General features: G+C 42.7%; 1 protein-coding gene across 1 annotated transcript in view; it reads right to left on the minus strand.

Moving 5' to 3' along the window:
• Window positions 1–22,606, minus strand: part of Enpp1 (ectonucleotide pyrophosphatase/phosphodiesterase 1) — a 62,788-nt gene that overhangs the window by 11,266 nt on the left and 28,916 nt on the right. The window contains exons 3-18 of the mRNA XM_003468464.5: window positions 22,099–22,215; window positions 21,025–21,150; window positions 20,037–20,097; window positions 17,276–17,373; window positions 16,202–16,281; window positions 15,940–16,059; window positions 14,400–14,509; window positions 12,608–12,673; window positions 12,246–12,318; window positions 8,219–8,327; window positions 6,811–6,942; window positions 4,547–4,578; window positions 3,491–3,618; window positions 2,279–2,348; window positions 1,375–1,462; window positions 258–427 (exon numbers count right to left, since the gene is read on the minus strand). Of these exons, the coding sequence (XP_003468512.3) occupies window positions 258–427; window positions 1,375–1,462; window positions 2,279–2,348; window positions 3,491–3,618; window positions 4,547–4,578; window positions 6,811–6,942; window positions 8,219–8,327; window positions 12,246–12,318; window positions 12,608–12,673; window positions 14,400–14,509; window positions 15,940–16,059; window positions 16,202–16,281; window positions 17,276–17,373; window positions 20,037–20,097; window positions 21,025–21,150; window positions 22,099–22,215 (1,580 nt within the window). The remainder of the gene's footprint in view (window positions 1–257; window positions 428–1,374; window positions 1,463–2,278; window positions 2,349–3,490; window positions 3,619–4,546; window positions 4,579–6,810; window positions 6,943–8,218; window positions 8,328–12,245; window positions 12,319–12,607; window positions 12,674–14,399; window positions 14,510–15,939; window positions 16,060–16,201; window positions 16,282–17,275; window positions 17,374–20,036; window positions 20,098–21,024; window positions 21,151–22,098; window positions 22,216–22,606) is intronic.

A 22,606-nucleotide genomic window follows, 5' to 3' on the forward strand; every position in this document is an offset into this window, starting at 1 on the left:
GAACAGTGTCATACATCTACTTTATATAAGAACGCTGTTTCCCCCTAAATTCACACTGGGTTGGGCTGTCTTGGAGAGAATGTTGCCATGAGCTCACTCAACCCATCACAGCATCAGACGATAAAATCAGCTGAAGATGCAAAGAGGGGAACACAATGTGGTCCTCGTGTGAAAACCCACTGTCTGCTGACCGCCTGCCCGAAAGGCTCAGGCTTCGCCAAGCGTTTCTACAGCCCTCACCTCCCAGCGCTACTCACCGCAGGGTCACAGGAGCAGCCCAGGCCGTCTCGGGGGGTCCCTGTGATGGGGCACTTCCCCAGGGACTGCGCTTCCTTGGGGTGCTTTGGGGTGTAAACAGGATGCTTTAGGAGATGGTTAAGACTTCCGTGAGTTCCATTATTCGGAGCAGGTGTCAACTTCAGTAAATCTGCAGCATTCCAAGTACCGGAAAGAGCCACTTAGAAGTTCCAAACCAAGGAACTCTGTAGACTTATGCTACAATTTGCATGGTTTGAAAACCATGTAGATAGATAGACAGATACATAAATAAGGAGATGGAGAGACAGAGACAGAGACAGAGATAGAGACAGAAACAGAGATCTCCTTTACACTTTAACTAAAACTGTAAAACTTTCTTGGCTTTTAGACTATTTGTGAAAATGCTCTTCCAATAAGAAATACTGATATGTATGCTCTATTACTCTGTAAAAATTTCTCAATTTTAAAATAATAATAACATACCAATAGCAAAGAAATACTACATAGCATAGATTTCAGTATTTTAGGATGTATTAACTCATTTAAAGTTATTGGCTCCTAGTCAAACAATTATACTGAAGACAAATTTAATAGTTTTGCAAATATCCAATATTAGTGGAAAAAGGAAACAATATATAAAACCCAATGCCCCACCATACCGGTGCTATTTCAGAAGATACAGACTCGCCACAGAACGGACCTGATAGTCCCGCTTTAGTGCCTACAGTTTTGACACTGCCATCCAACTGTTACTGCTACCGGAAGTTCCGCCATTTTGTTCACCTTTCTTCACTTTCTCAAATGCTATCTTTTGGTTTCCACCACTACTGTGACCCAGGAGTCACAGAACTTAACCTCAGGGTCTAGCACTGTGAAGATGCCCACTGAGCCTGGACTTCACAGAGTGTAGTCCAGAGGAAAAGTCAGACAAGTAATGAGAAGCAACATGTTACACTTTTTTTTCCTGTTGTGTCTGGGTCAGAAGAGGAGAGGGAAAATGTGAAGGTCTGTCTTCCTCACCACCATGCCCACCGGGTGCCCAGCATGTGACCTACTTAGGATAGTCCTCCCCCAGCTATCCTCCAAGAAGGGAAGAGAGCTCCAGTTCACACTCACCACACATTAAGTTGTAGAGTTCAATATTCTCGAAGGTGTCGACCTCAACGCCATGCTTGAATCCAGGTCCATAGCCAATAAAGAGAGCCTGGGTTGGCCAGAAAAAGAACACTTTATCAGTGCAGTTCAGGTCTGTGTAGAGTTTGCAAAAAATTTATGTTGCCTGCACTGTAAATGTGTTACAATGGAGGAAATGCCATGATTTGGTGGGCCATCACCTGTATAATCTAAAGACACCAAAACACTGTTGTTTCACTACTTTCTTGACTTGAGGAGCAGAACACCACAGATGGTAGACTCTTTCCTCCTCTATGAAATGGTATGCAGTACAAATCTCATCCTGCCCACCTCACACGATGCTGCAGGGAACAATTTAACTAGCTTGAAAATTTGTGTTAGAGAGGCCACGTGTATAATCCCGCCATTCTGGAAGGCTGATGCAGGAGGACTGCAAGTTAAGTCCAGCCTAGACAACATGACAAGAGGTGTCCCAAAAAAAGGAAAAAAAAAGGGGGCTGGGGATGTGGTTCAGTCCCAAGGTCCTGGGTTCAGGCCCAGGACCTGAAAAAAATAAGCTAAACAAAATAAAATTAAGATGCTACCTTTTTAGAACATAGGTATGATACCTGTGCATCAGATAAATCGCTGGCTTTCTTCCACAGTGGGATCAGCCACTTAATGGTGCACAAATAACTATTAGCGATTTAGTAAATGTTATCTCACGGATTCACGAAACATCAATACAAAATATTAACAAAATTCTCTGTTGTTCAAAGAAAGATAGTGCTATAAAAATATGCTTAAGAAAAATAACCATAACGTGTGTTTTCAAGTCTCTTACTTTAACATATTAGCGTCTCCTCAGGTTTAGCTCTATTTTCTCAAAGAACAAAGGTTTACTCACTTGCATATTTGAAAATATATTGTCAGAACCATGAAATCCACCTCCACAATGTTTCCTTTCCGTGGGGTCCCTATTTTGAGATGAATGAATTAATAATGTGAAGTCTTTTCATAGAACAAAACCAGTAACTACGACCTTTCGTTAATAAAAAAAAAAACAAGTAACAATTTTGGTTTTTCTTTTACCTTGCAGTTTCTTTTTGATTTACCTTTTAATTTATAACATTACTTGTACAAATGATTACCAACAGCTTACATAAATACAAAGAGAACACTTAACAGACCAGGGAAAATTTAGTAGCTACCCCAAGGACTTAATCCTCTCCTGCATAACTCCTTTAAAACATACAGCCCACAGACTGTGATACCAAATCGCTTTCTGAGATGTAATTCTCATCTTAACACAGTGTGAATATTATGTTAAAAACTGGAGAAGGGAACTGCAAAGCAGATCCCATGAGCTATATCAAGTAAGGATTTGTTAAACCAACATAAAGTAAATAAAACAGCTTAGCTTTGAAATATCTTGTTTTTCTTCTTTGGAGATGGGTTGTTTTGTTGTGTTTCTTTTGTTGTTGGGGGGGCGGTTTGTTTGTTTCTTTGTTTTTTGAGACAGAATCTCACTACTTAGCTCAGGCTGGCCTCAAACGCATAGAGACCCTCCTGCCTCAGTCTCTTCTCTGAGTGCTGGGATCACAGGCAGGCACCTTCAAGCCCAGCTCCACCTTGCTTCTTTGTCCCGCACTGCTTGGAGATGAGTGTCCATGAAGTAAAAGAGGGGACAAACCCTTAACACCCCGATGAAGAGCTTTTGAACCCTGATGATGAGCATGATAGTAACTTGAGGTTACTTTACACAAATTCAGTTATCTTCTTTCAGTGTCTCATGCAGGTCATTTGTAAAACCTCAGTGACACAGGGTAAAAAATGTTACATGGTACTTAGTCACTAAGTACTGATTCTCCTATGAGAGTATGAATCATCCCAGCACTAAGGAGGCTGAGGCAGGCAGATCACTGTGAGTTAAAGGCCAGCCTGGGTACATAGTGAGACTCTGTCTCAAACAAACAAACAAAAAGTTACTACATCACAGTTGAGAAACCCCAGGTCAAGTGAACAGAGTCCTATCTGCAGAGTGTTCATGAAGTGACATGGTTAGAAAAAGCCTCTGCCTCAGGCTGCGTCCTCCTCCCCACAGGTGGACAGAACTTACAGTGCAAGCTGCCACTGCGGGTCCAGGTAGAAAGTCAGGGGCTCGATCCTGTCGTTGTTGGCAAAGTGAAAACGCTTGGGGAGGAACTGTTTCAGGTAAGGTTTGAAGTGCTGCTTGGGCTCCCGACACTGAAATGCAAAAGGTCAGAACAAAAAACAAGCACATTATTATTTCCTTACGGGCAAAACTGTAAACATCTCTTGAAATTCCTTTATATTCCACATATGTATTCCCCACAAACATGTTGCCTGCCTGTCCTATCAGTCACAGACAGAAAATGGACCGTTCTTGCACTCTGGGAGGCTGAGGCAGGAGAACACAAATACAAGCCTAGTCTGAGCGATTTAGACACTGTCTCAAAAATGAGATGAGAGGAGAGGAGAAAAGAGCTGAGCATGTAGCTCAGTACAGCAGCCTCAGATTCAGTCTCCAACATGAAAAAATAAAAACATTCTCACTAGTTGTATAACTTACAAGGTGAATATGCCAGGCTTTATTGAATATCATAATTGTTATTATATAAAAGTCCCGGAGCTCTTACACTGGGTCACTTGATTACCTAGACCACACTGAAGTCACGACGGATATTTATTTTCCTTCTCTTTTCTCTTTCCTCCTTCTTCCCTTCCCTCCTTTATTTGCAGTACTAGGAATTGAGCCTAGAACATCACACTCAGCTATGTTTTCATCTCTTTTTAAATTTTTTTACTTCCAGACAGTGTCTTGCTAAATCACTCTTTTGCCGGGTCTGGGCTTGAACTTGTGATCTTCCTGTCGCAGCCTACCAGGGTGCTAGGGTTACAGGTGGGCACCACCAACCTGGCTTGGAGGAAACTACGTCATAAGGCTGACGTATTTACAGGAGCATAGCTCTACACTTTTCTTTTTGTTTTTTCAATTATTTCTGGTCCTGTCATACATTTTACAGCACTAGTACGTAAATTCTGAAAAGCTTTCAAACATAAATTAAATTTTAACCCTAACATCAGACATCAAACCCCCTCTCTAAATACACAAATTAACAACAACCAGATACTGGAAAATAAAGATACTCACGGAGAGATTTCTGGCAAGGCCTTCATAATCAACTGAAGGGGACAAACATTAAGAATTAATAATTGATGATATGCTACAATTAAAAATAAAAACACTATAAAACTGTAAGATGTCAGACTCAAATTGTACATTTAAATAGCAAAGCTGATGTCAGCCTTACTCAAGACACTGCACACCAGCTATGGAAGGACTGGATCCTTTGCACCTCCAGTTACAGTGCAGACAGAGCACTGTCCTGTCATTAAGTGAAAGCAAGGGACACAGCCCTGGTCTGCCTGTCGCCTGCTCACTCCTCCTCCTGTCTACGCTTCGGCGCCCATCCAATCATCCACCTGTTAATGTATCGGCTCATCCAATACCTGGGCATCAGCCCGCGTATCCATCCCTACCCAAACGCACACGGAGACCCAGGAGGGCTTCACACGTATTCACCATACAGACAACAAGCACCCGGGAAGTCTGCTCCCACTAACAGTGGTGACCTCTAAAAAGGAGGATCGAGTTAGGGGACTTAATGTGGGAAACTTCATTTTTATTTTGTATATTTGATACTCAGTGATAATGCTAGAATTTCTAAGTAAAAGGGACATAGGGAAACAGAACAAAGGACAAGTCGCTTGGTTTGAAGCTGAATTTGCACTGCAAGCTCAATGAACTTCAGGAGAGTACATTGTGTACATCGGCAACTGTCTAGCTTCTAAATTTTCTTTAGCTCTACTTTTTGAGACAATCACTCGGATAAGAAGAATATATATTATATACATGTGCATGTATTTCTGTGTGTATGCTTCTGTGTGTATATATCACACACATATTGCACGTACTGTGTGTATATGTGTGATGGGCAGTTTTTGCTTGAATTCGGGGAGTGTGGTAGGTAGTGGAAGCAAGGTAAAAGTGCGGGTAAGTTGTTTCACACCAAACTCAGACATCTCTGGCACAGCCAGTGCCTGTGCGGCATTTAAACAGGCTTTATAATCATCATGTACAGCTGTCCCTGGTGTCCTCGGAACTGGGTTCACAAATATCGCAGTTCCAGAAGCTCAAGTATCTGACATAAAATGGCACAGTATCTGCAAACAATCTGCCCATATCCTCCCGCGGACTTCAGAATACTCATAATTCCTAACAAAACCCAGACACTACATGAAAAATCCTTATGCTGCATTACGTAGAGCCATGACAAGAAATTTGAACATGCTTAACACAGATAAAATGTTTCAAATATTTTCAATCTGCACCTGGCTGAATTCACAGATAGGGAACCACTACATATGGAAGGCTGACTGTGCTACATGTCTAGATTTAAAAAATATTAATTTTACATATGGAAAAATTGTACTCCGTGATGATATATTTCATACCCATTCTCCTGCAAGGAAACCTGTTCTTAAATTAATATTCAACAGTACCTATTAGAACCTATTTCATTTCAAGCCCAAACCTAGCCCCATTCTAACTCAGAAAATCTTATTTTTGTTTTCATTTCGAAACTAATAGCATCCAAAACATTTTTTTAACTGCCTTACATATCAGACAGATTCAAGGGTGGTAATCAAAAAAACAGATACCAAAGAAAAAGTTACAAAATGGGCTGATGTGCCAAAGAAAAGATCTTTCTTTTTTTGGCAACTTGTGCCATGACAGAAGGTGAAATTTCTTCTCTTGTCCTCTTTCAAAGATACACTCCTAATGCTTTTTGAAGTGATAGAAAGAAGTCATTTCTGCACACAGAAATCTACTATTTATCGAATATGTCACATCTGTCAGAAGTCCTCCTCGTAACACAGTGTTATGCTAGCGTGATGTGAGTCACATTAATGCCATTAATTAATTATCTAAACCTGAATAGAGTTGAATTAAACTTTTTGCTACTGCCAGCTTGAACCTACTAAAAGCAAAACACACATCTCCACAGCAAATCATGTTACCATCCCCACGCCACATGCTTGGCCCACGAATAAACATCAGAAGAACATTGTGGCCTCCCATTTAGTCCCATAAAATTTACTGATGTCCATATGATCAATGAAGTTCTAGGGATAATGGGACACTGATTTCCAGTTGTTTCTAATGCTTGGGAGAAATCTATTCTTTTTTTGTTTTTGTTTTTTTGTCTTTTTCCTTTTTATTGGTACCAGGGATCGAACTCACAACTGCCTGCTTGCAAGGCAGGCGCTTATGCCGCTGAGCTAAATCCCCAGCCCCTGAGAAATCTATTCTTAGCACAGCCTCATTGTGAGCTATCGCACGGATGCACTTACATGTGGAGTACTCGTTCAGAACATCAGAGAGTCTCAATCGAGCAGCAGGTCCATAGGTCACTTTGATATTTGTAACATCTCCTAGATATTTATTCAGGTACACGTACTTTTTACAACTGTCTTGTTCCATGCCTAGGAGAAAGAAATCCCAGAATTTTATAAAGAATTTAATATGGAAAGCAGAATTTATTTCGATTTCAGAATTTAATTAACTACATATATGCTCAAAGAAGGAGCTGAATACATCAGCTGATATCAGCGGTTATCAGACGTTCATGGACAAGTGTCCCCTAGCTGACCACCTGACCGATAAGACACAGAATTTCAGCCATAGTCACCCTTTCACTTTTTTCCAAATTACCTCCCTTGGCTGCCACGTTCCCTCCTGCATGATGGCTACTTTCACTGGTTCACTGGTGAACGACATTTCCTGCTACTACCTGGCCAAAACTCGCTCTGCAGAGCCTGTTCCATTTTCCTGCCTTTAATAAAACCTTGCTACTGTTTAAAAAAGAAAAGAAAAGAAAAGAAAAAACTCCCTTCACCCAAAATCAGTTTAATGCTTCTTCTCATTTATCTATTTATTACAACAGCGTTGCACTGGTAGGAAGAATGCATATCCCAGATCTAGATGCAGTCTGCCCAGAAGCACCTCCTATTTTAGCTGGGATTATAGGCGTCTGCCTCCATGCAGGACTGGCATTTCTGTAACATGAAACATGTTAGGACTGTTTCGAAAAAACAGCTTCCTGCAATTATTGTTGAAGCAAACAACAAAACACAAGTGCAGAAATAAACACCCCACTTCTCCTTTCTGTCACCTACACCCTTTCTTTAGTCACACAGCTGTACATAAACCTGTCACCAAGATTGTGTTGTGAAAAATTTAAATATTGTTAAAATTAATATACACAGCCTCTACAATTATATGTATTATGCTACGTAGAACCGAAAAGGGACTAAGAATGTGTTCTGATTAAATTTAAAACTGTGGCCTGATCAGAATTTACACGGAAATATCAGTTTTTCAACTACTCAAATCCTGGTGTAGACCTTTCCCGAATTGGAAGGATAGCTGCATGATCCTGGCAAATGCTTATGTTTCTGGGAACTCCATTTCATTCTATACTTACTGTAATTTCTTTTTTGTTTTTTGTTTGTTTGTTTGGTTTTTTTACTGGTACCAGAGATCGAACTCACGACCACACGCTTACAAGGCTTATGCTGCTGAGCTAAATCCCCAGCCCCTCTTACTGTAATTTCTTCCAAAAGACTTTCCCTAAGGAACTACATTTTTAAAAAGAAAAAGTATGACCTATGCATTCAGAGGGAATTGTGAGGCAAAAATTCACCAAGTAAATTTTTTTTTATTTGACTCAATCTGAGGAGTATATGAGGCAAACATTACCGTGATCCGAAACCAGCAGGAGGTTGAGGCATTTATCCAGCTTGAGCTCCCTGAGGCCCTCCATCAGCATGCCCACCATGCTGTCCACTCTCTGCAGGGCCTTGATGACCTGAGGTGGAAAGCAACATCGTGTGACCAACACTGCACTATCAGCTAAGGCTACATGAAGCAGGCTCTATTTAAAAATCCATGAAGACACGCTCAGCATCGCCAGCCCTGAGAGCAATGTACATCCAAAGGACACTGCGATTCCATCTGACTCCAGAAAGAATGGCCATCACCAAGAAATCAAATAATAGCATATGCTGGCGGCCTGGTGGAGGACTCTTCCACACTGCTGCGGGGAACGTGGAAATCAGTATGGAGAGGCCTCACAAAACTAAAACAAGATAGTCCACTTGGTCCCGCTCTCACCCTTCTAGGCATCTTCTCAGAAGAGTTGGAGACAATGACATCACAGTGACACAGTGCATACCCACGTTTATAGCAGCACAAGTCACAGTAGCTAAATCTGCCCACCAACAGATGACTGGATAAAGAATATGTAGTGCTTACACTCAGCAGAGTGTGTGAACTTGCATCTTCTCTAGGAAAATGCATGTACCTTGAGACCATAATATTAAGTGAAATAAATCAGACATATGAGTTCAATATCACATCATTTCTCTTATGTGAGAAACCCAAAGTACATGCAAAGAGAAAAATAAAGAATAGCTGACAGGAAGTAGGGAGACAGGTCTTTCTCGGATGGGAAAGGGGTGGAGGGATGGAGGCGGGGTGGGAAGGGATTGTACAAGATGTGTCGGGCACATGCACCAACTCTGCACAAGCAATGTAAACGTTAGACTCTGCCCTCACAGACTAACAAAAGTAAGTGAATTAAAATCTTTAAAAATGGAAACTAAATCAGTGGATGCAACTATGATAAACTAGTTCATATTAGACCAAGACTGGCCAAGATCAAAGACATGACAGCAATAAATGAATTCTAACCATTAACAACAGAAATGAACCATTATCAACCATAAATTCTGAGAGTAATATTAGCTGTTCTGATCAGCTTCCCCCACCCAAGATGCAAGACATTAGGCCTTCTACTTAAATTAGACCTAATTAAAGCCAGAATAATACTAGCTCAAATCCATAGTGGGGGACAAGAAATCAATGTATCCTAAATTACTACTTCATTTTTCATCTCTTCTTGAATTTTCCAAGCATTTAAATCACCACTGTTTAAATACAATGTTTTCTGATTTTCAAAACTGTTCAAATCACTTTGGAGCCAGGGATGTAGCTCAGTGGTAGAGTGCTTGCCTACCATCTACAATGTCCTGAGCTTGATGCCCAGCACCACAAGCAAATTACTCACGAAACACTTCTTACAATTCTATGCATTTAATTTTTAAACTTACAACTCTTTGAATAAAACCCCTTACTGCCTTACAACTTGCACCTAGTTGTGCCCTCAAGAGCACAGGATAGCAAAGGAGTTTAGCAAACTGTGTGTGGCCCAGCACTTTCCTTCTCCTCTCTCCGGAAGCCACCCTGAAGGAAGTTCTTGGGGCAGTTTTGCATGTTTTCTGTAACAAATCAAATCAGCTTACTTCACTCATGGTCATACATGTCACTCTCACTACACAGGTTCTTTCAGTGAGTTCTTTTATTCCTTCAAAGATACCAAACAGCATGAATTACAATTCCTACGTAAAGTGGGTCCCAGTAATAGTAGAGTTGAACCGAGTTCATTCGTTGATGACTATGATTTGAAAAGGAACACCTCAAAAAAGCAGGTACTCTGGAAAATCACTAATGCATCCGGGAGGGCAGTACCAGTATCAAAGCTGATATAACCGGATCATCATTGCAAAAAGACCGTGGGACCTCTTGGAAACGAGTTGACCTAGATACGGGTCTTACTGCCAGTGACCATGGTGAAAGAATGAAAATCACCCTAGCTGCCCGGTCAGTTATTCAAATCAGGACAGCAGCTACATTTAGAGAAACGGGCACACCTGAGACAGCCTGGCACCATGTCAAGTGAAATAAACGTTAATAATGTTACACGAAATAAATCAGACACACAAGCTGACCTATCGCTGGGCCTCTCTTCTATGAGGAACCCAAAGAACAGATAGATTAAAGAGCAAAATAAAAGACAAGTGAAAGGAGACAGAGAGATAGATCTTTTGCAAAAGGAAGGGGGCAGAGAGCAGCAGGGAGAGGGATGAACCACTGAGCTGTGTTATGGACAGACGTGGACCAACTCCTCCCAATGCATGCAATCAGTGCACACTGAAAGATGAACTGATGAAAATTCAAATTTTTAAACAGTGAGCAGTGAGAAAAAACACTTCCCAGGACAAAGTGAGGCACGGGCAAGTCTCAGGGCACGGCTCTCCCTCACCCCACGTCCAGGAAGGAACTTTTCTTCTCCAAATGAGACAGGCCGAGCAGGGCTCGGAGGTCGCTCAGGCCCGCAGGCTTCTGCAGCTGGGTTCTGGCAGCAGAGACAAAGGACAGAGCTCGGCCTGGGGAGCCTCAGCTTCCTCTACTCTTCAGTCTCTTGAATGAGGTCACAGCTCTCAGAGCAGTTCCCACTCTCCCTGAGGGGCATGTGCAGGGCAGACCCAGGGTCACAGTCGGGGAAGACAGGCGACAGTCGGAATGAGAGTGCTTCTGGGCTCCCTCCTCTCACCGTTACTAAAGGAAGCATTTATTTAGATCTGATGGGGGGGGCATTTATTTAGCTCATGAACTACCCTATCTGGGCAGACAGGGCAGGAGCCGGTGTGAATCTAGGGTGCAGGAAGACTGGAGTTGCAGTCTCTCGTCCCCCAGCCTCAGCAGGCAGAAGACAATGAAACAGGTCTGTGACAGGAGGGGTCAGGCGTGCCACTTCCCCCTTCGTGTGACCAACAATAGTGACAGATGCTTTCTTCTTATTGCTTTTCATATCTTAGGTCATGGGTAAAATAATGCAGAAGGAAAGTCACTTAGACATAGAAGGAAAGAAGCTCAAACCATTCTCACTAACATCTCCAGGGCCCCAAGGTATAAAAGTGCTTCAGCCAGAACATGGAAGCAGCAAGTTATTTAAAAGTGCAAAATAGGGGCTGGGATTTAGCTCAGTGGCATAAGCACCTGCCTTGCAAGCAGGCAGTCGTGAGTTCGAACCCTGGTACCAATAAAAAGATAAAATAAAATAAAAGTGCAAAATAAGTGGCAGGCATAGCTGGCTAGTGGTTGCAGGTCAAATAAGATGTCATTCCATGAGCATTAGTCCATGAGCTGGACTAGAGTTTTCTAATAATCACTCAGTAAAGAAGGATTATTTGCATACCTCTATTTTGGTTTTTTTTTTTTTTTTTTTTTTTTGAGGCAGCATCTCACTAAGTTACTAAGTGCCAGGCTGAGCTCAGACTTGCAGTCCTCCTGCCTCAGCCTCCCACAGTGCTCGCATTATAGATGAGGACCACCACTCTCAGCTATGTCTCTAAATCTCCTATCTTTCAGTGTCTCGCCTGTGCTATAAGCACAGCCTCAGGAATCTAGAGACCTACTTCCTAAGGAGGAGAGTGTAGATATGGCTTCTTCCGCTACTGGACTCATTAACCTATATTTGCACAGAAATCTACAGCCTTTGTCTTTTAGTAAAGTTTATAGGGCACAATGATTAGATACACCAGAGGAGTTGGTACAGGTACAAAACACATCTCGTTTCTTTTTTTTTAAACTCTTATGAAACTCTCATGAAGCATTTAATTTTAAGGCCAAAGAAACAGAATATGGAGTGGAAAAAAAGGATTTGGAGTTGAAAATATAGAATTTAACATCACTTCACTTGAGCACTGTAGAATATGTAAGCAAAATCCTTTCTCCCAACACTTCTTTTGATTAAAGAACACTCTTTGGTTTAGTAAAATGGTGCATACAGTTTCCTCTGTCCAGAAGTTGCAGCATCTTACAGAAGGCCAGAAGCTTGCCTCAGCACAACAAAGTCACAGTAGGCAAGAAAAAGTACACTTACTTCGCCGCTGACTGGTCCGTAGAAATGACCTGCAGAATCGGGTTCTTCTAAATACAGAGTGTAAAAGTGTGGTCTAAATCAAACAGTATCAAAATGTAATATTTTACGAACACATTGAAAAACAGAGGGGAAAGAATAATTCAACAATTGACAGTGCTTAAAAAATCTACACCATGGGGTAACGTTTCTAAACTTGCTGAGGAATAATTTATAGGTTTGGAATTCTTCCAAATGTGACTACGGCAGCTCCCAAAAGAGTTTATTCAGATATAAATCATCATTATAGGAGATTCAAAGTTTTAATCTAGCCTATTTTTTAGTAACCAAGGAGTATTTATAATAGAAATTAACCATCTACATACCTTTCCCCTTGTGGAAGTTGTAACCAGTCAAGAACACCTAAGATTCTTTTTTCAAATGGTATGGAACTAAAAGGAAGAATAAACAAAATAAAACAAATCTGTGACAATTGTTTAGATTCAAAATATAATATTTTTCTTACTGAAAATAGCATCAAGTGATACTAGACAGGCGTGGTGGCTCACGCCAATAATCCCAGCACTCAGCAGGCTGAGGCTGAAGGAAGAGGATTGTTGGGAGTTCAAGACCAGCCTGGGCTGCAAAGTGAGCTCAAGGCCAGCCTGAATTGCATAGTGAGACCCTGCCTCAGAAAGACAAAAGGATGAATGAATGAAAAGAAAATAGCATTAAGAAATACTAAAGCAACCCAGGCACCTATCATGTTTTGAAATTACAGAAGAGTTTTAATTGAAAACTAAATTTGTTTTTCCGATAAAGAAGCAAACTTCAACTTTTATACACATGAAAGCTGTAATGGAGCTTAAGCATTGGCTTCTTTCCCTCGAGGATATCCCCCACACCCTTGAGGAGAGGAGGCGGCAGCTCAGCAATACTGTATGGCTGATTGCTCTGCACAGCACAGACCACAGAGGATGGCAGCTGGGAAACCGGCACCGGATGACAGGCAAGCAACCTCTCTCCAGGCAACAGCTGTTGGCAAAATCACCCACGCCTTCCTGTGAGAACGGGGCTTTGTTCACGCAGCTCCCCCAGAATGTCTGCCCAACCCTAGGAGAGCTAGTCATGTTCCCTACTGGACCACAAAACTCCAGCCCCTATATCACGCATATCCGAATCCTTGGTCTGGTTCAGGGGCTGGCGGGTTACATCTCACTTACCATCTCCATGTCCTCTCTGGGATGAAAACAGCACCCAGCAATAAAGTGCACAAGGGAGAGGCACTGAGCAGGGCTCGGGTGAACCTGCGGGTGCAGCAACCTGCGGTCCCCCTGGAAACTGCTCTGTGCTTCCTGTCTGGGACTCACAATGTCTTTCTCTTTATTCGCTCCTCATCCTATATGTACTGTATTGATTTTGTAACAGAAATTTCAAGAAGTATAAAACTAAGAATTAGTGCAGTAACCTCTCTGCCAAATCAGCCAGCAGAGTCTTCTCTTTAAAAACAAATTGCTGCTGAGCGTTGTGGCTCATGTCAGTAATCCCAGCACTCAGGAGGCTGAGGCAGCAGGATCATTGCGAGTTTGAGACCAGCCTGGGCTACAACATGAGCTCAAGGCCAGCCTGAACTGCATAGCAAGACCCTGTCTCAAAAAGACAAAAAAAAATTGCTTTTGTCTTTTCTCATTACATCATTGTTTTCAAAATCACAGGGAGATCATCAGCATCAGCTTCTTATTTTGAAAGCTTTAGTCACTAAAGTGATTGGAAATGGGAAGCCAGGGGAGCCATGAATTTCTCCTGTTAAGTCATGCTCCAGGCTGAGATCTCTTCATCACATCCGTCTTTCTCTTCTAGCTCCCTTTCTTCTGAGCTAACATGTGCAGCGCTCTTTCTCCTGGATCCCTACTTTCGCCATCCCTTCTTCCTTGTTCACTGCCACCCAGAGATCTGAATACAAAATGTCACCCTCGCTTCTAGGAAGCGCTTGCCGAGTTTCACTATTTCCTTGACCGTCTACAATCTCTGAGATTCCGACGACGCTGTGAGCGTTCACTTCTCAGTGAGCGCATCACTCAACATGACAGCTTCGGGCTCAAAAGAAAAGTGGGGACGATGAGAGACGAATAAGCTGTCCCGCAGCAAAGGTCCCAGATGGCGCACATCTGTGCCTACCTGTTGTACACCTCGTAGAAGTCTGGGAAATTTCCATTAATTTCCACATCCGATCCGGGCCAAAAGAAGGTGCCAGATATGAGGTGCTGGTATTTAGCTGTGAGCCAGATCTGTTGGGAGGCGATGAAGGAAAGGTAAGACAGCACCGCTTAGGAAAAAGCCTGTGTTCAGGCCACATGACACACTCTGCCCAAAGCTAAATAACGGCTTTAGCACCAGCCTCGGTAATCAGGTAACTTGGAACAGCTCCAAGAGGAGTTTTAAATGAATTAAACTGAACTAAAAAAGATGGACACACATCAGGGGTTGATTCTTTTAACTTTCAGCGCTATAACCCTAATTAATAAATTATAAATAAATTCTTGAAAGAAGACAAATTTACAACACACGTGTCTTTAATTTATTGACACATTGCTTATGTAAATATCACTTATTAATCACGTCCCATTGCCAACCCAGATGTGATGTTTTCCTATAAGCAGCCTACATTGCTAACTTGCGAAATCTCACAGTAGCCCTACAGGGTGGTTACCTACAGAATTATCTGCAGTGCACAATGAGACATCAGAGTCCCAGAAAGAATGAGTTTCTCAGACACATGCCTTTAAAGGGCAGGGCTGAAATCTGAATTCATAATCAGGGGTGGTGGCATACACCTGTAAACCCAAAACTGGGAGGCCAAGCCAGGAGGATCACTGTGAGCTTGAGACCAGCCTGAACTACATAGTGAGACCCTGTCTCAAGAAACAAAGCAAAATAATCTAAACTCATAACCTAAAATTTCCTAACGGAAATATCAAGATCAAGCAACTATTGTAGCAATTTAAAAATAAATTGAAAAGGAGAACACATCTAAACTACAATCAGAAGGGACCTTAAGTTAGCACACATGCACAGGAAGTCAAGGGTTACTGCTCTGAAAAACAAAGCAGTTTTGTGCAGATAAAGTACTCCCTGTATACATACCTACAGCATGAGACACATATAGAGAGATGGTAGTGAAACCAACATAATTATCATCTCCTTAGAATTACTTCATGTTAATCAAAAAAACGTTTAATGTTTAAGGAGATGGGACTGGTAACTACTCTGATATATACATCTATTTTACTGTACCCTAGAGATAGTGCAATTAAAATAATGATTAATTTTTAAAAGTTCTTACTCTGGACTGCAGCTGTGTACTACTACAAGAAAAAAGAATTGGCTGGAGATGTCTCTCAGTGGGATGGGGTCTGGCACAATGCACGAGGCCCCTGGTTCTGGTTCAACCCCAGCAACTTACCCAAAAGAAGAAAGAGAGAGCGAAGCTGAGAAGAAAAACAGTTCAGCACAACTCTGGAATAAACTACGCTCAAATGTGCGCAGTCACACAAGATGCATTTGGGAGTGTCAACACGCACATCTCCACTTATGAAAGGTCCCAGGCACAGTGCATGAATCAGCTTATTAAAAACTTCAGGGACTCTTTCCTTCATACTGATTAAAACAAATGAAAATAACAAAATAAAATATCTTAGAACTAAGACCAAGAACTCACTGGCTCTCCTTGGTACCACTGGGGGTTGAATTTCTGTTTCGTTTTAAATGAAAAGGAAGCATTCATTTGAGGATCAAACATCCTATTGTCAATTATGCCGTGGGATTCTGGATAAAGACCCTAAAACAGATAAAACACAGATGTTATCACATATTGTAAAATGAGATATTTCATTCTGATCTGAAATTGAATTATTTCCTCAAAAAATATTTCAACCACATCTCACATCTTTAGTACATGGAAGTGACAATGCAGAACTTACTGTGACGATGGTGTAGTGATTGGGAAAGGTTTTCGTGGGGTACACAGGTCTCATATTTTTGGTATACGTCCCGCAGTTCTCTGAAAGAGGAAGGAAAAACATCGTGAGTAAATGCACTTGCAGACTGCTCACCTCATCTCGCCTCCATACCCCAGCAGTCTAAATCCTAAAAAATAATTTCCCCAGGAGGGATTTATGGCCACATTAGAGTTCAAGATGAAGTCAAAAGCAATGCTGTGGCTACAAATCCAACCTAAAAGGTAAGAGTTCCTTTTTCTATTCATCAGAAAAACAATAAACAACATAATTAAGCCCATTAAGGACTCAATCCTCTCTCACCAGTAACATTAAATTCAAGAGGGACCCATCGTAATAACTCAGTGCTGACAAGAGCTTTGCTATTAATTACTGGCGAACACCTAAACAGAGTAGTAGAGAGAAGAACTGCACCAGCAGCTTAGTCTATGATTTCACACCGAAAGGACTCAGCTAACACAGTTCCATGGCTGACAGGACCACTTTCGTCTTGCCACGACAACATAACTGACACCAATATCGCTCGCTGTTACTGTGATTCAAAACTTTGGCATCAGTACTAAGAAAAGATGATTACACTACTTTATCACTAACTTGAGGAGTAATCATTCAGTGAAGGCTCTGATCCCGCCTGATCGAGAGTGTAACACAGGATAACCAGGAGCCTCCTACCCAGCCAGCAGTACCACTTCAGTTTCAAAAGCCTTGCTTTTGAAATTCTATTATTAAAAGCAACATCCATATAATATATAAATAAGAAGGCTTTCTCTCTACAAAAAGAATGTAAAATTCTAAGATATAATAAATCTGTGTAAAAAATGGTTGAGGTTTAAAATTCTAAAATAACTGTGCTATCTTAGAAGTATGTCAGGGGAAATTAGACTGTTAGAGGCCAGCGCCTCCTGATTAGGTTCAGCCACTCTCCCAGGGGGAAATTCGGAGAGCAGCTGGGCCCAGTACTTTTCCAAAACACACCGGTTCCTTCATCTACCTTACCAAAATCGTGACATGCCTGGAGCCACCTCTCAAGTTACTCACTTAGTTTGCTAATAACAGGAAGAAGTCCGCCCCAGGTGTGTAAATATTCTGCCCTGAATCCATCCAAAGAAAATAAGAGGGTAGGAGGTGCGTCAAACCTGGTAAAGAGAAAGAGAAAAAACTGTTTAAAGGAGCCAAAAGAAGATGCATACAGTGGAGAAGTGTCCAGGGTGGATTTTCCGTGGGGGCCAAAGCATTTTCATTAAACTAATGCATTAGCAAGGACACCCACAAAGGATATTTCACACACTTTTGTACTTGCATGCATACATCAGTGCTGCGTGACACACATGCATCTGTCACCAAACAGTGTTTATTAAATATTCACCCCACTTTCAGGCACTGTACAGAGAACAGCATTCATGATTCCTGTGCTTGCAAAAGCTAAGCCAAATGTGATTAAATTATAGTGAGACTTCTGTAATTTTCAGGAAGATAAATGATAACAAGCAGCGCTGCCTAACTTACATCTTTGTTTTCACCCATTTTTTTCCTAAGCAGTCACTGTGTGATAGTATCTTTATTTGAGTCTAATGCCTGGCACCTCACACAGCATACATCATATGCTGCACTTCATTTCTGTCTCTTACACTGAAAAGACACAGAAGTTTGAGAAATATTTATTACATTCATGTATTTAAGCAAAAAGCAACTTGAAGGTAGAAGACATCAAGCATGAGGTTACACGTGCGGATGCTCACAAACGCACAGAGTCGATGGGGTGAAGAATGCACATGGTCGTTTACTCAGTGGAGGAGAGCTGCTGTGAACCACTGCCCAGGCAGCCACTTCCAGGGACACTTGGGAGATGGCAGGGTCCACATGTGTACAAACCCGATCTATCCACTCAGCAGGAAACAAAACAGTGGGGCACCATAGCACAGGCCTATAAGCTCAGCACTCAGCAGGCTGAGGCAGGAGGGTCGCTGAGAATTCAAGACCAGCCTGAACTACACAGCGGGACCCTGTCTCAAAGTGAAAGTAAAGATTCTTTCTTCTAAAAGATAACCTCTTTGACAGATGATGCTAGGAAAACTGACCACATGCAGAAGATTGAATCTAGACCCACATCTCTCACAGCAGGTACTAAACTAAAATCACAGTAGATCAAAAACCTACATATTAGAACAGAAACACTTAATCTGCTGGAAGATAAAATAGGTAAGATCCCGAAGACACTGGCCTAAGCAAGGACTTTTTGAATAGAACCCCAACTGCATAAGAAATATCATCAAGAATCAACACATGAATCATATCAAATTAAAAAGCTCTGCACAGCAAATAAAGCAACCAACAGAATAAACAGAGTGGAATAAACAGGGTTGTGTCATGGTTTATGTCAGTGGCTCCCAGGCCTCATGCAAAATGCCTTTGTGATTGGTCTAGTGTCTAGTGCTAGGATTGGTGGTGTGAGTGCCACACCCACAAAGGGTGGAGCCAGGATACGATGTAAGGGCGGGAAGAAGGTGTGTCTCTCTTGGTTCATGCCCTGCTGTTTGCAGCAGCCATGAATGGCTTCCCTGCCATGCCACGGTGCCTTGGAGCCAACTGAGTGTGGACTGAAACTTCCAAGAACTGTAAGAATAAGCTTTTCCTGCCTTCATTTTGGGTGTCTGGTATTTTGTCTCAGCCATGAGTAAAAAGTAACTAAGACAGGCTGATATCCAGAATACATACAAAACTAAAAAAAAGAAAAGCCCAAAATCAAAGACCCAGTCAAAAAAAAACAGATAATGGAATGAAGATACTTTTCAGAAGAGGAAATACAAATACACATGAAATGATGTCCATTACCTCTGGCCATTAGAGAAAGGCAAAATAAAACAACACTGAGGTCATCTTACCCCAGAAAGATGCAGAAATCAAACAAAAACACAGCTGAGGCTGCAGGGAACGAGGAACTCTTCCTCTACACTGCTGCAGGAGTGGAAACCAGAACAACCACTGTGGGAATCAGCACAGAGGCGCCTCAAAACACCAAAACCACGAGTTCCATTTGGCCCAGCTATTGTGCTCCTAGGTATCACTCCACAAATGTCAGAGACTGTATTATGGTGACCCATGCACACCCAGGTTTACAGCAGCACAACTCATGACAGCTACATCTTGGGCGTGACCTATGTGCCCATCAACACATGAATGGATGACAATGGAGTACTACACTGCCACAAAGAAGGATAAACTTGAGTCACTTATAGGAAAGTAGATGCAGACTTGGAGCCATAGTGTTAAGCAGAAAAAATCAGATGCACCAGTTTAAATAGCACATAGTTTCTCTTACACAAGAGACTGAAAATAAATAAATTTAAAAGCAAAATGAAAGACAGGTAAGAGGAAAAATGGAGAGATATCTTTTGCAAAAGGAAGGGGACCAAGAAAGAGGGGGTGGGGAAGGGGTTTAAGAGAACTGAGATGTGCTGGGAGCACCAGCCAGCTCCTCAGGATGCATGTGATCACAACGCACTGCAGCGAGAACTGATGAAAATAAAAACTTAAAAATCGCCATGCTGTTAAGAAAAGATAGAAGGCACCTCATGCCACCCAGCAATCAGGAACAATAAAAAGCAACGATTCATGTCCCTCTGTCTTTCCTCCTGCAAGGAATCACACACGAATCAACTCCAGGACCTGCCTGAAACTCAGGTATCACGGTGAACCAGGGGTTAGTTATTATTTTTATCTACTTACTGTAATTTGAAAAGATAGGGGGGGGGGAAACATCCTGAAAAAGAAAAACATATGTCTCAGAATATAATCTTACCCTGCTGGGCACTGTGGTGTGTTAATTCTCTCACACGGTGCTTCGAGCCAGCTTTTCTCATCTAAAATATTTTCAAGAAATAAAACAAAGAGAACACACAGTTAGTAACTGTGATGCTTCTGAGACACATAAGGTGGATTCCAAAGTACGACACATTAACAGACCCATGGACCGGGGAGGGGACAGCACGAGAGAGATGCCATGCGGAAAAGGAGTTACTAGTATCTCCGCAAAAGGCAAGGAAGCCTCACAAGGATTCTGGTTCTGTCAAGCCATTTCAAGGAACGCTTTATCTCCCATCACGACATCTAATAACATCAGCTTACAAAATCATCTTGTGGGCCAGGTGTGGTGGTGCAGGCCTATAATCACGGCATTCGGAAGGCTGAGGCAGGAGGATCATTGCAAGTTCCAGACCAGCCTGGGCTGCAAAGTGAGCTCAAGGCCAGCCTGAAATGCATAGCAAGATCCTGTCTTGCCAATCGAAATCATCTTGCAAAGTAACTTCACATAGACACTCTCAGTGCGTGGCCAACACCTTCCTCAAGTACTAGAAGGAAACCTGGAGCCTAAACATCCTGGAGCCAGGACTAGAAACACGGTTTTTCACAGATAGATGGGGCACTGTCAGAGTCAGTGGCTGGCGACAGATACAGAAGATTAGCCAGGCATGTGTAAGTAATACCACTCATTAGGCTTGGTGATCAGGTCATTAGCCACTCTCTCTGCTCATGCCTGTCTGAATGTTTGGTTTGGTTTAAGTTTTTATTTTTGAGACAGAGTCTCACTATGCAGCCCAGGCTGGCCTTAAACTCACAGTGACCCTCCTGCTTCATCCTCCAAGTACTGGATTAGGGGTGTGCACCCCAGCGCTCAGCTCTGAAATGCTCTCTAGCGTATTCAGACAGCACAGGCAGCCCAGCACCGGGCCGGCTGGCCTGGGCGAGGACAGCGTGGTTGCCGGGGATGGAGTGAGGCCAGAGCCGACCTTGGCACATGGAGCTGTAGTTGACGCAGCAGTCATCATGGTCCTTGCAGTCGTCGGAACAGGAGCAGAGGTTGTGGGGCACCCTCTTCTCCCCACAGCGGAACTTGTTGCAGGTCCATATGTGCGCTGCAAACAAAGCAGACGCCAGCCAAACACATCTTGCGGTCCCGCCAGTACCGGAAGGGAAGGCAGGGTCCCGCTTCAGAAGCAGAGCCAGGGGAGAGGTGACCCATGGTGACCCAAGTCAGGTCACCCACGCGATCACCAGCCCAGAGGTTGCTCCGAGCCAGCACAGGGCCAGGCAGGTACCACTGAAACGGATTCACTGAGGCTTGGCCTTCCCTCCTCGGACATAATTATGACCCTGCAGCTGCCTGGAAGGCCCAGAAGGCCAGGAAGGCTGGAGCTGCTTTTGGAGTTCTCGGAACCCAAGTCTGTCTCCACTGCAATTCATCCTCTCTAACTAGATCTCAGCAAACCTTCATTTTTCCCGGTTTTATCTTAAAATGCAAGCGAATATCTGAAACCTGTTACCTCAGTAAGGCATCATGAAAATATTTCCAGCAGCCTTTAGGACTCAGGTTAAATGCAAATGAGACCGCAGAGGCTTTCAGCATTTGTTAAAAACAGGCATGGTTCTGCTAGTCTGAAGATGTTTATCAAAAGCAGATCATGTAGTTTTCTCTATGGCACTATGAAGTGTACCCAAGAATGTCAGATCCAAACACCATAAAGATGGAGTTTTTATACACCATGGGGCACCGCAAAGCCACAAGGAAGGAAAACCCAGGGCACTTCTAGGTAAATGGATGCTCTCTAAGACTGCACTTTTAAGTGAAATAAATCAGACACAAACACACCACACTGTTTCTCTTGTGTGAGAATCCAAAAGGCTAAACAAGGAGCAAAATGGACAGACACTGGGAGATGGGAAGAAAATGTTCAAATGGGAAGGGGAAAAGGAGGGCAAAGAGACGGGAAATAAAGACAGAAGGACACGGCATGGAGACAGAGCTTTCTGTGACCTTCACTGACTGCCCTCCCCGGCCAGCCCGCCACCCCGCATGGCCATACCCGGCTCTAAGCAGGTCTCCTGGTAGTCCAAGCAGCAGTTTCCGAAGTCCACGCAGGCAGAATCGCAGCGACAGTTCCCAAAGGTCCTCTCGAAACAGCGGCCTTTGCAGCTTTTTACTGAAAACAGTGAACAGGGGACGCCTCCAGTCATTCTGCCATCACAAGTCACCGATGGCAGACGCCCAGGGCAGACGCCCAGGTTAGGCGCAGGAGGGTTCAGAGGCTGCTCCAGAAAAAGCTGATGGCTGACAGTGCCTGTGGTTCTTTTCACTAATAAGTGTGTACAAGAGACATCAAAAGAAGAGACCCTGCCGTGCAGAAATGCGATTTTTCTCTCTCGCTATAGACAATAAAAAGCTTTTAAAAAAGAAGAATTTGTTACAGAGCCTACAGGGTCAGACCAAACTTGGTGATTGTGTACAGAAAGCAATAAGGATGGGTTCTGAAAATTTCCCTGCTATAAAAAGCTGCTTAAGGAGCTAAAAAGCTCCCTAAAATTTCAAAATGT

The sequence above is a fragment of the Cavia porcellus genome, unplaced genomic scaffold, assembly GCF_034190915.1.
Source record: "Cavia porcellus strain 051 isolate PalLab524CR breed Dunkin Hartley unplaced genomic scaffold, mCavPor4.1 scaffold_22, whole genome shotgun sequence".
Taxonomy (NCBI): domain Eukaryota; kingdom Metazoa; phylum Chordata; class Mammalia; order Rodentia; family Caviidae; genus Cavia; species Cavia porcellus.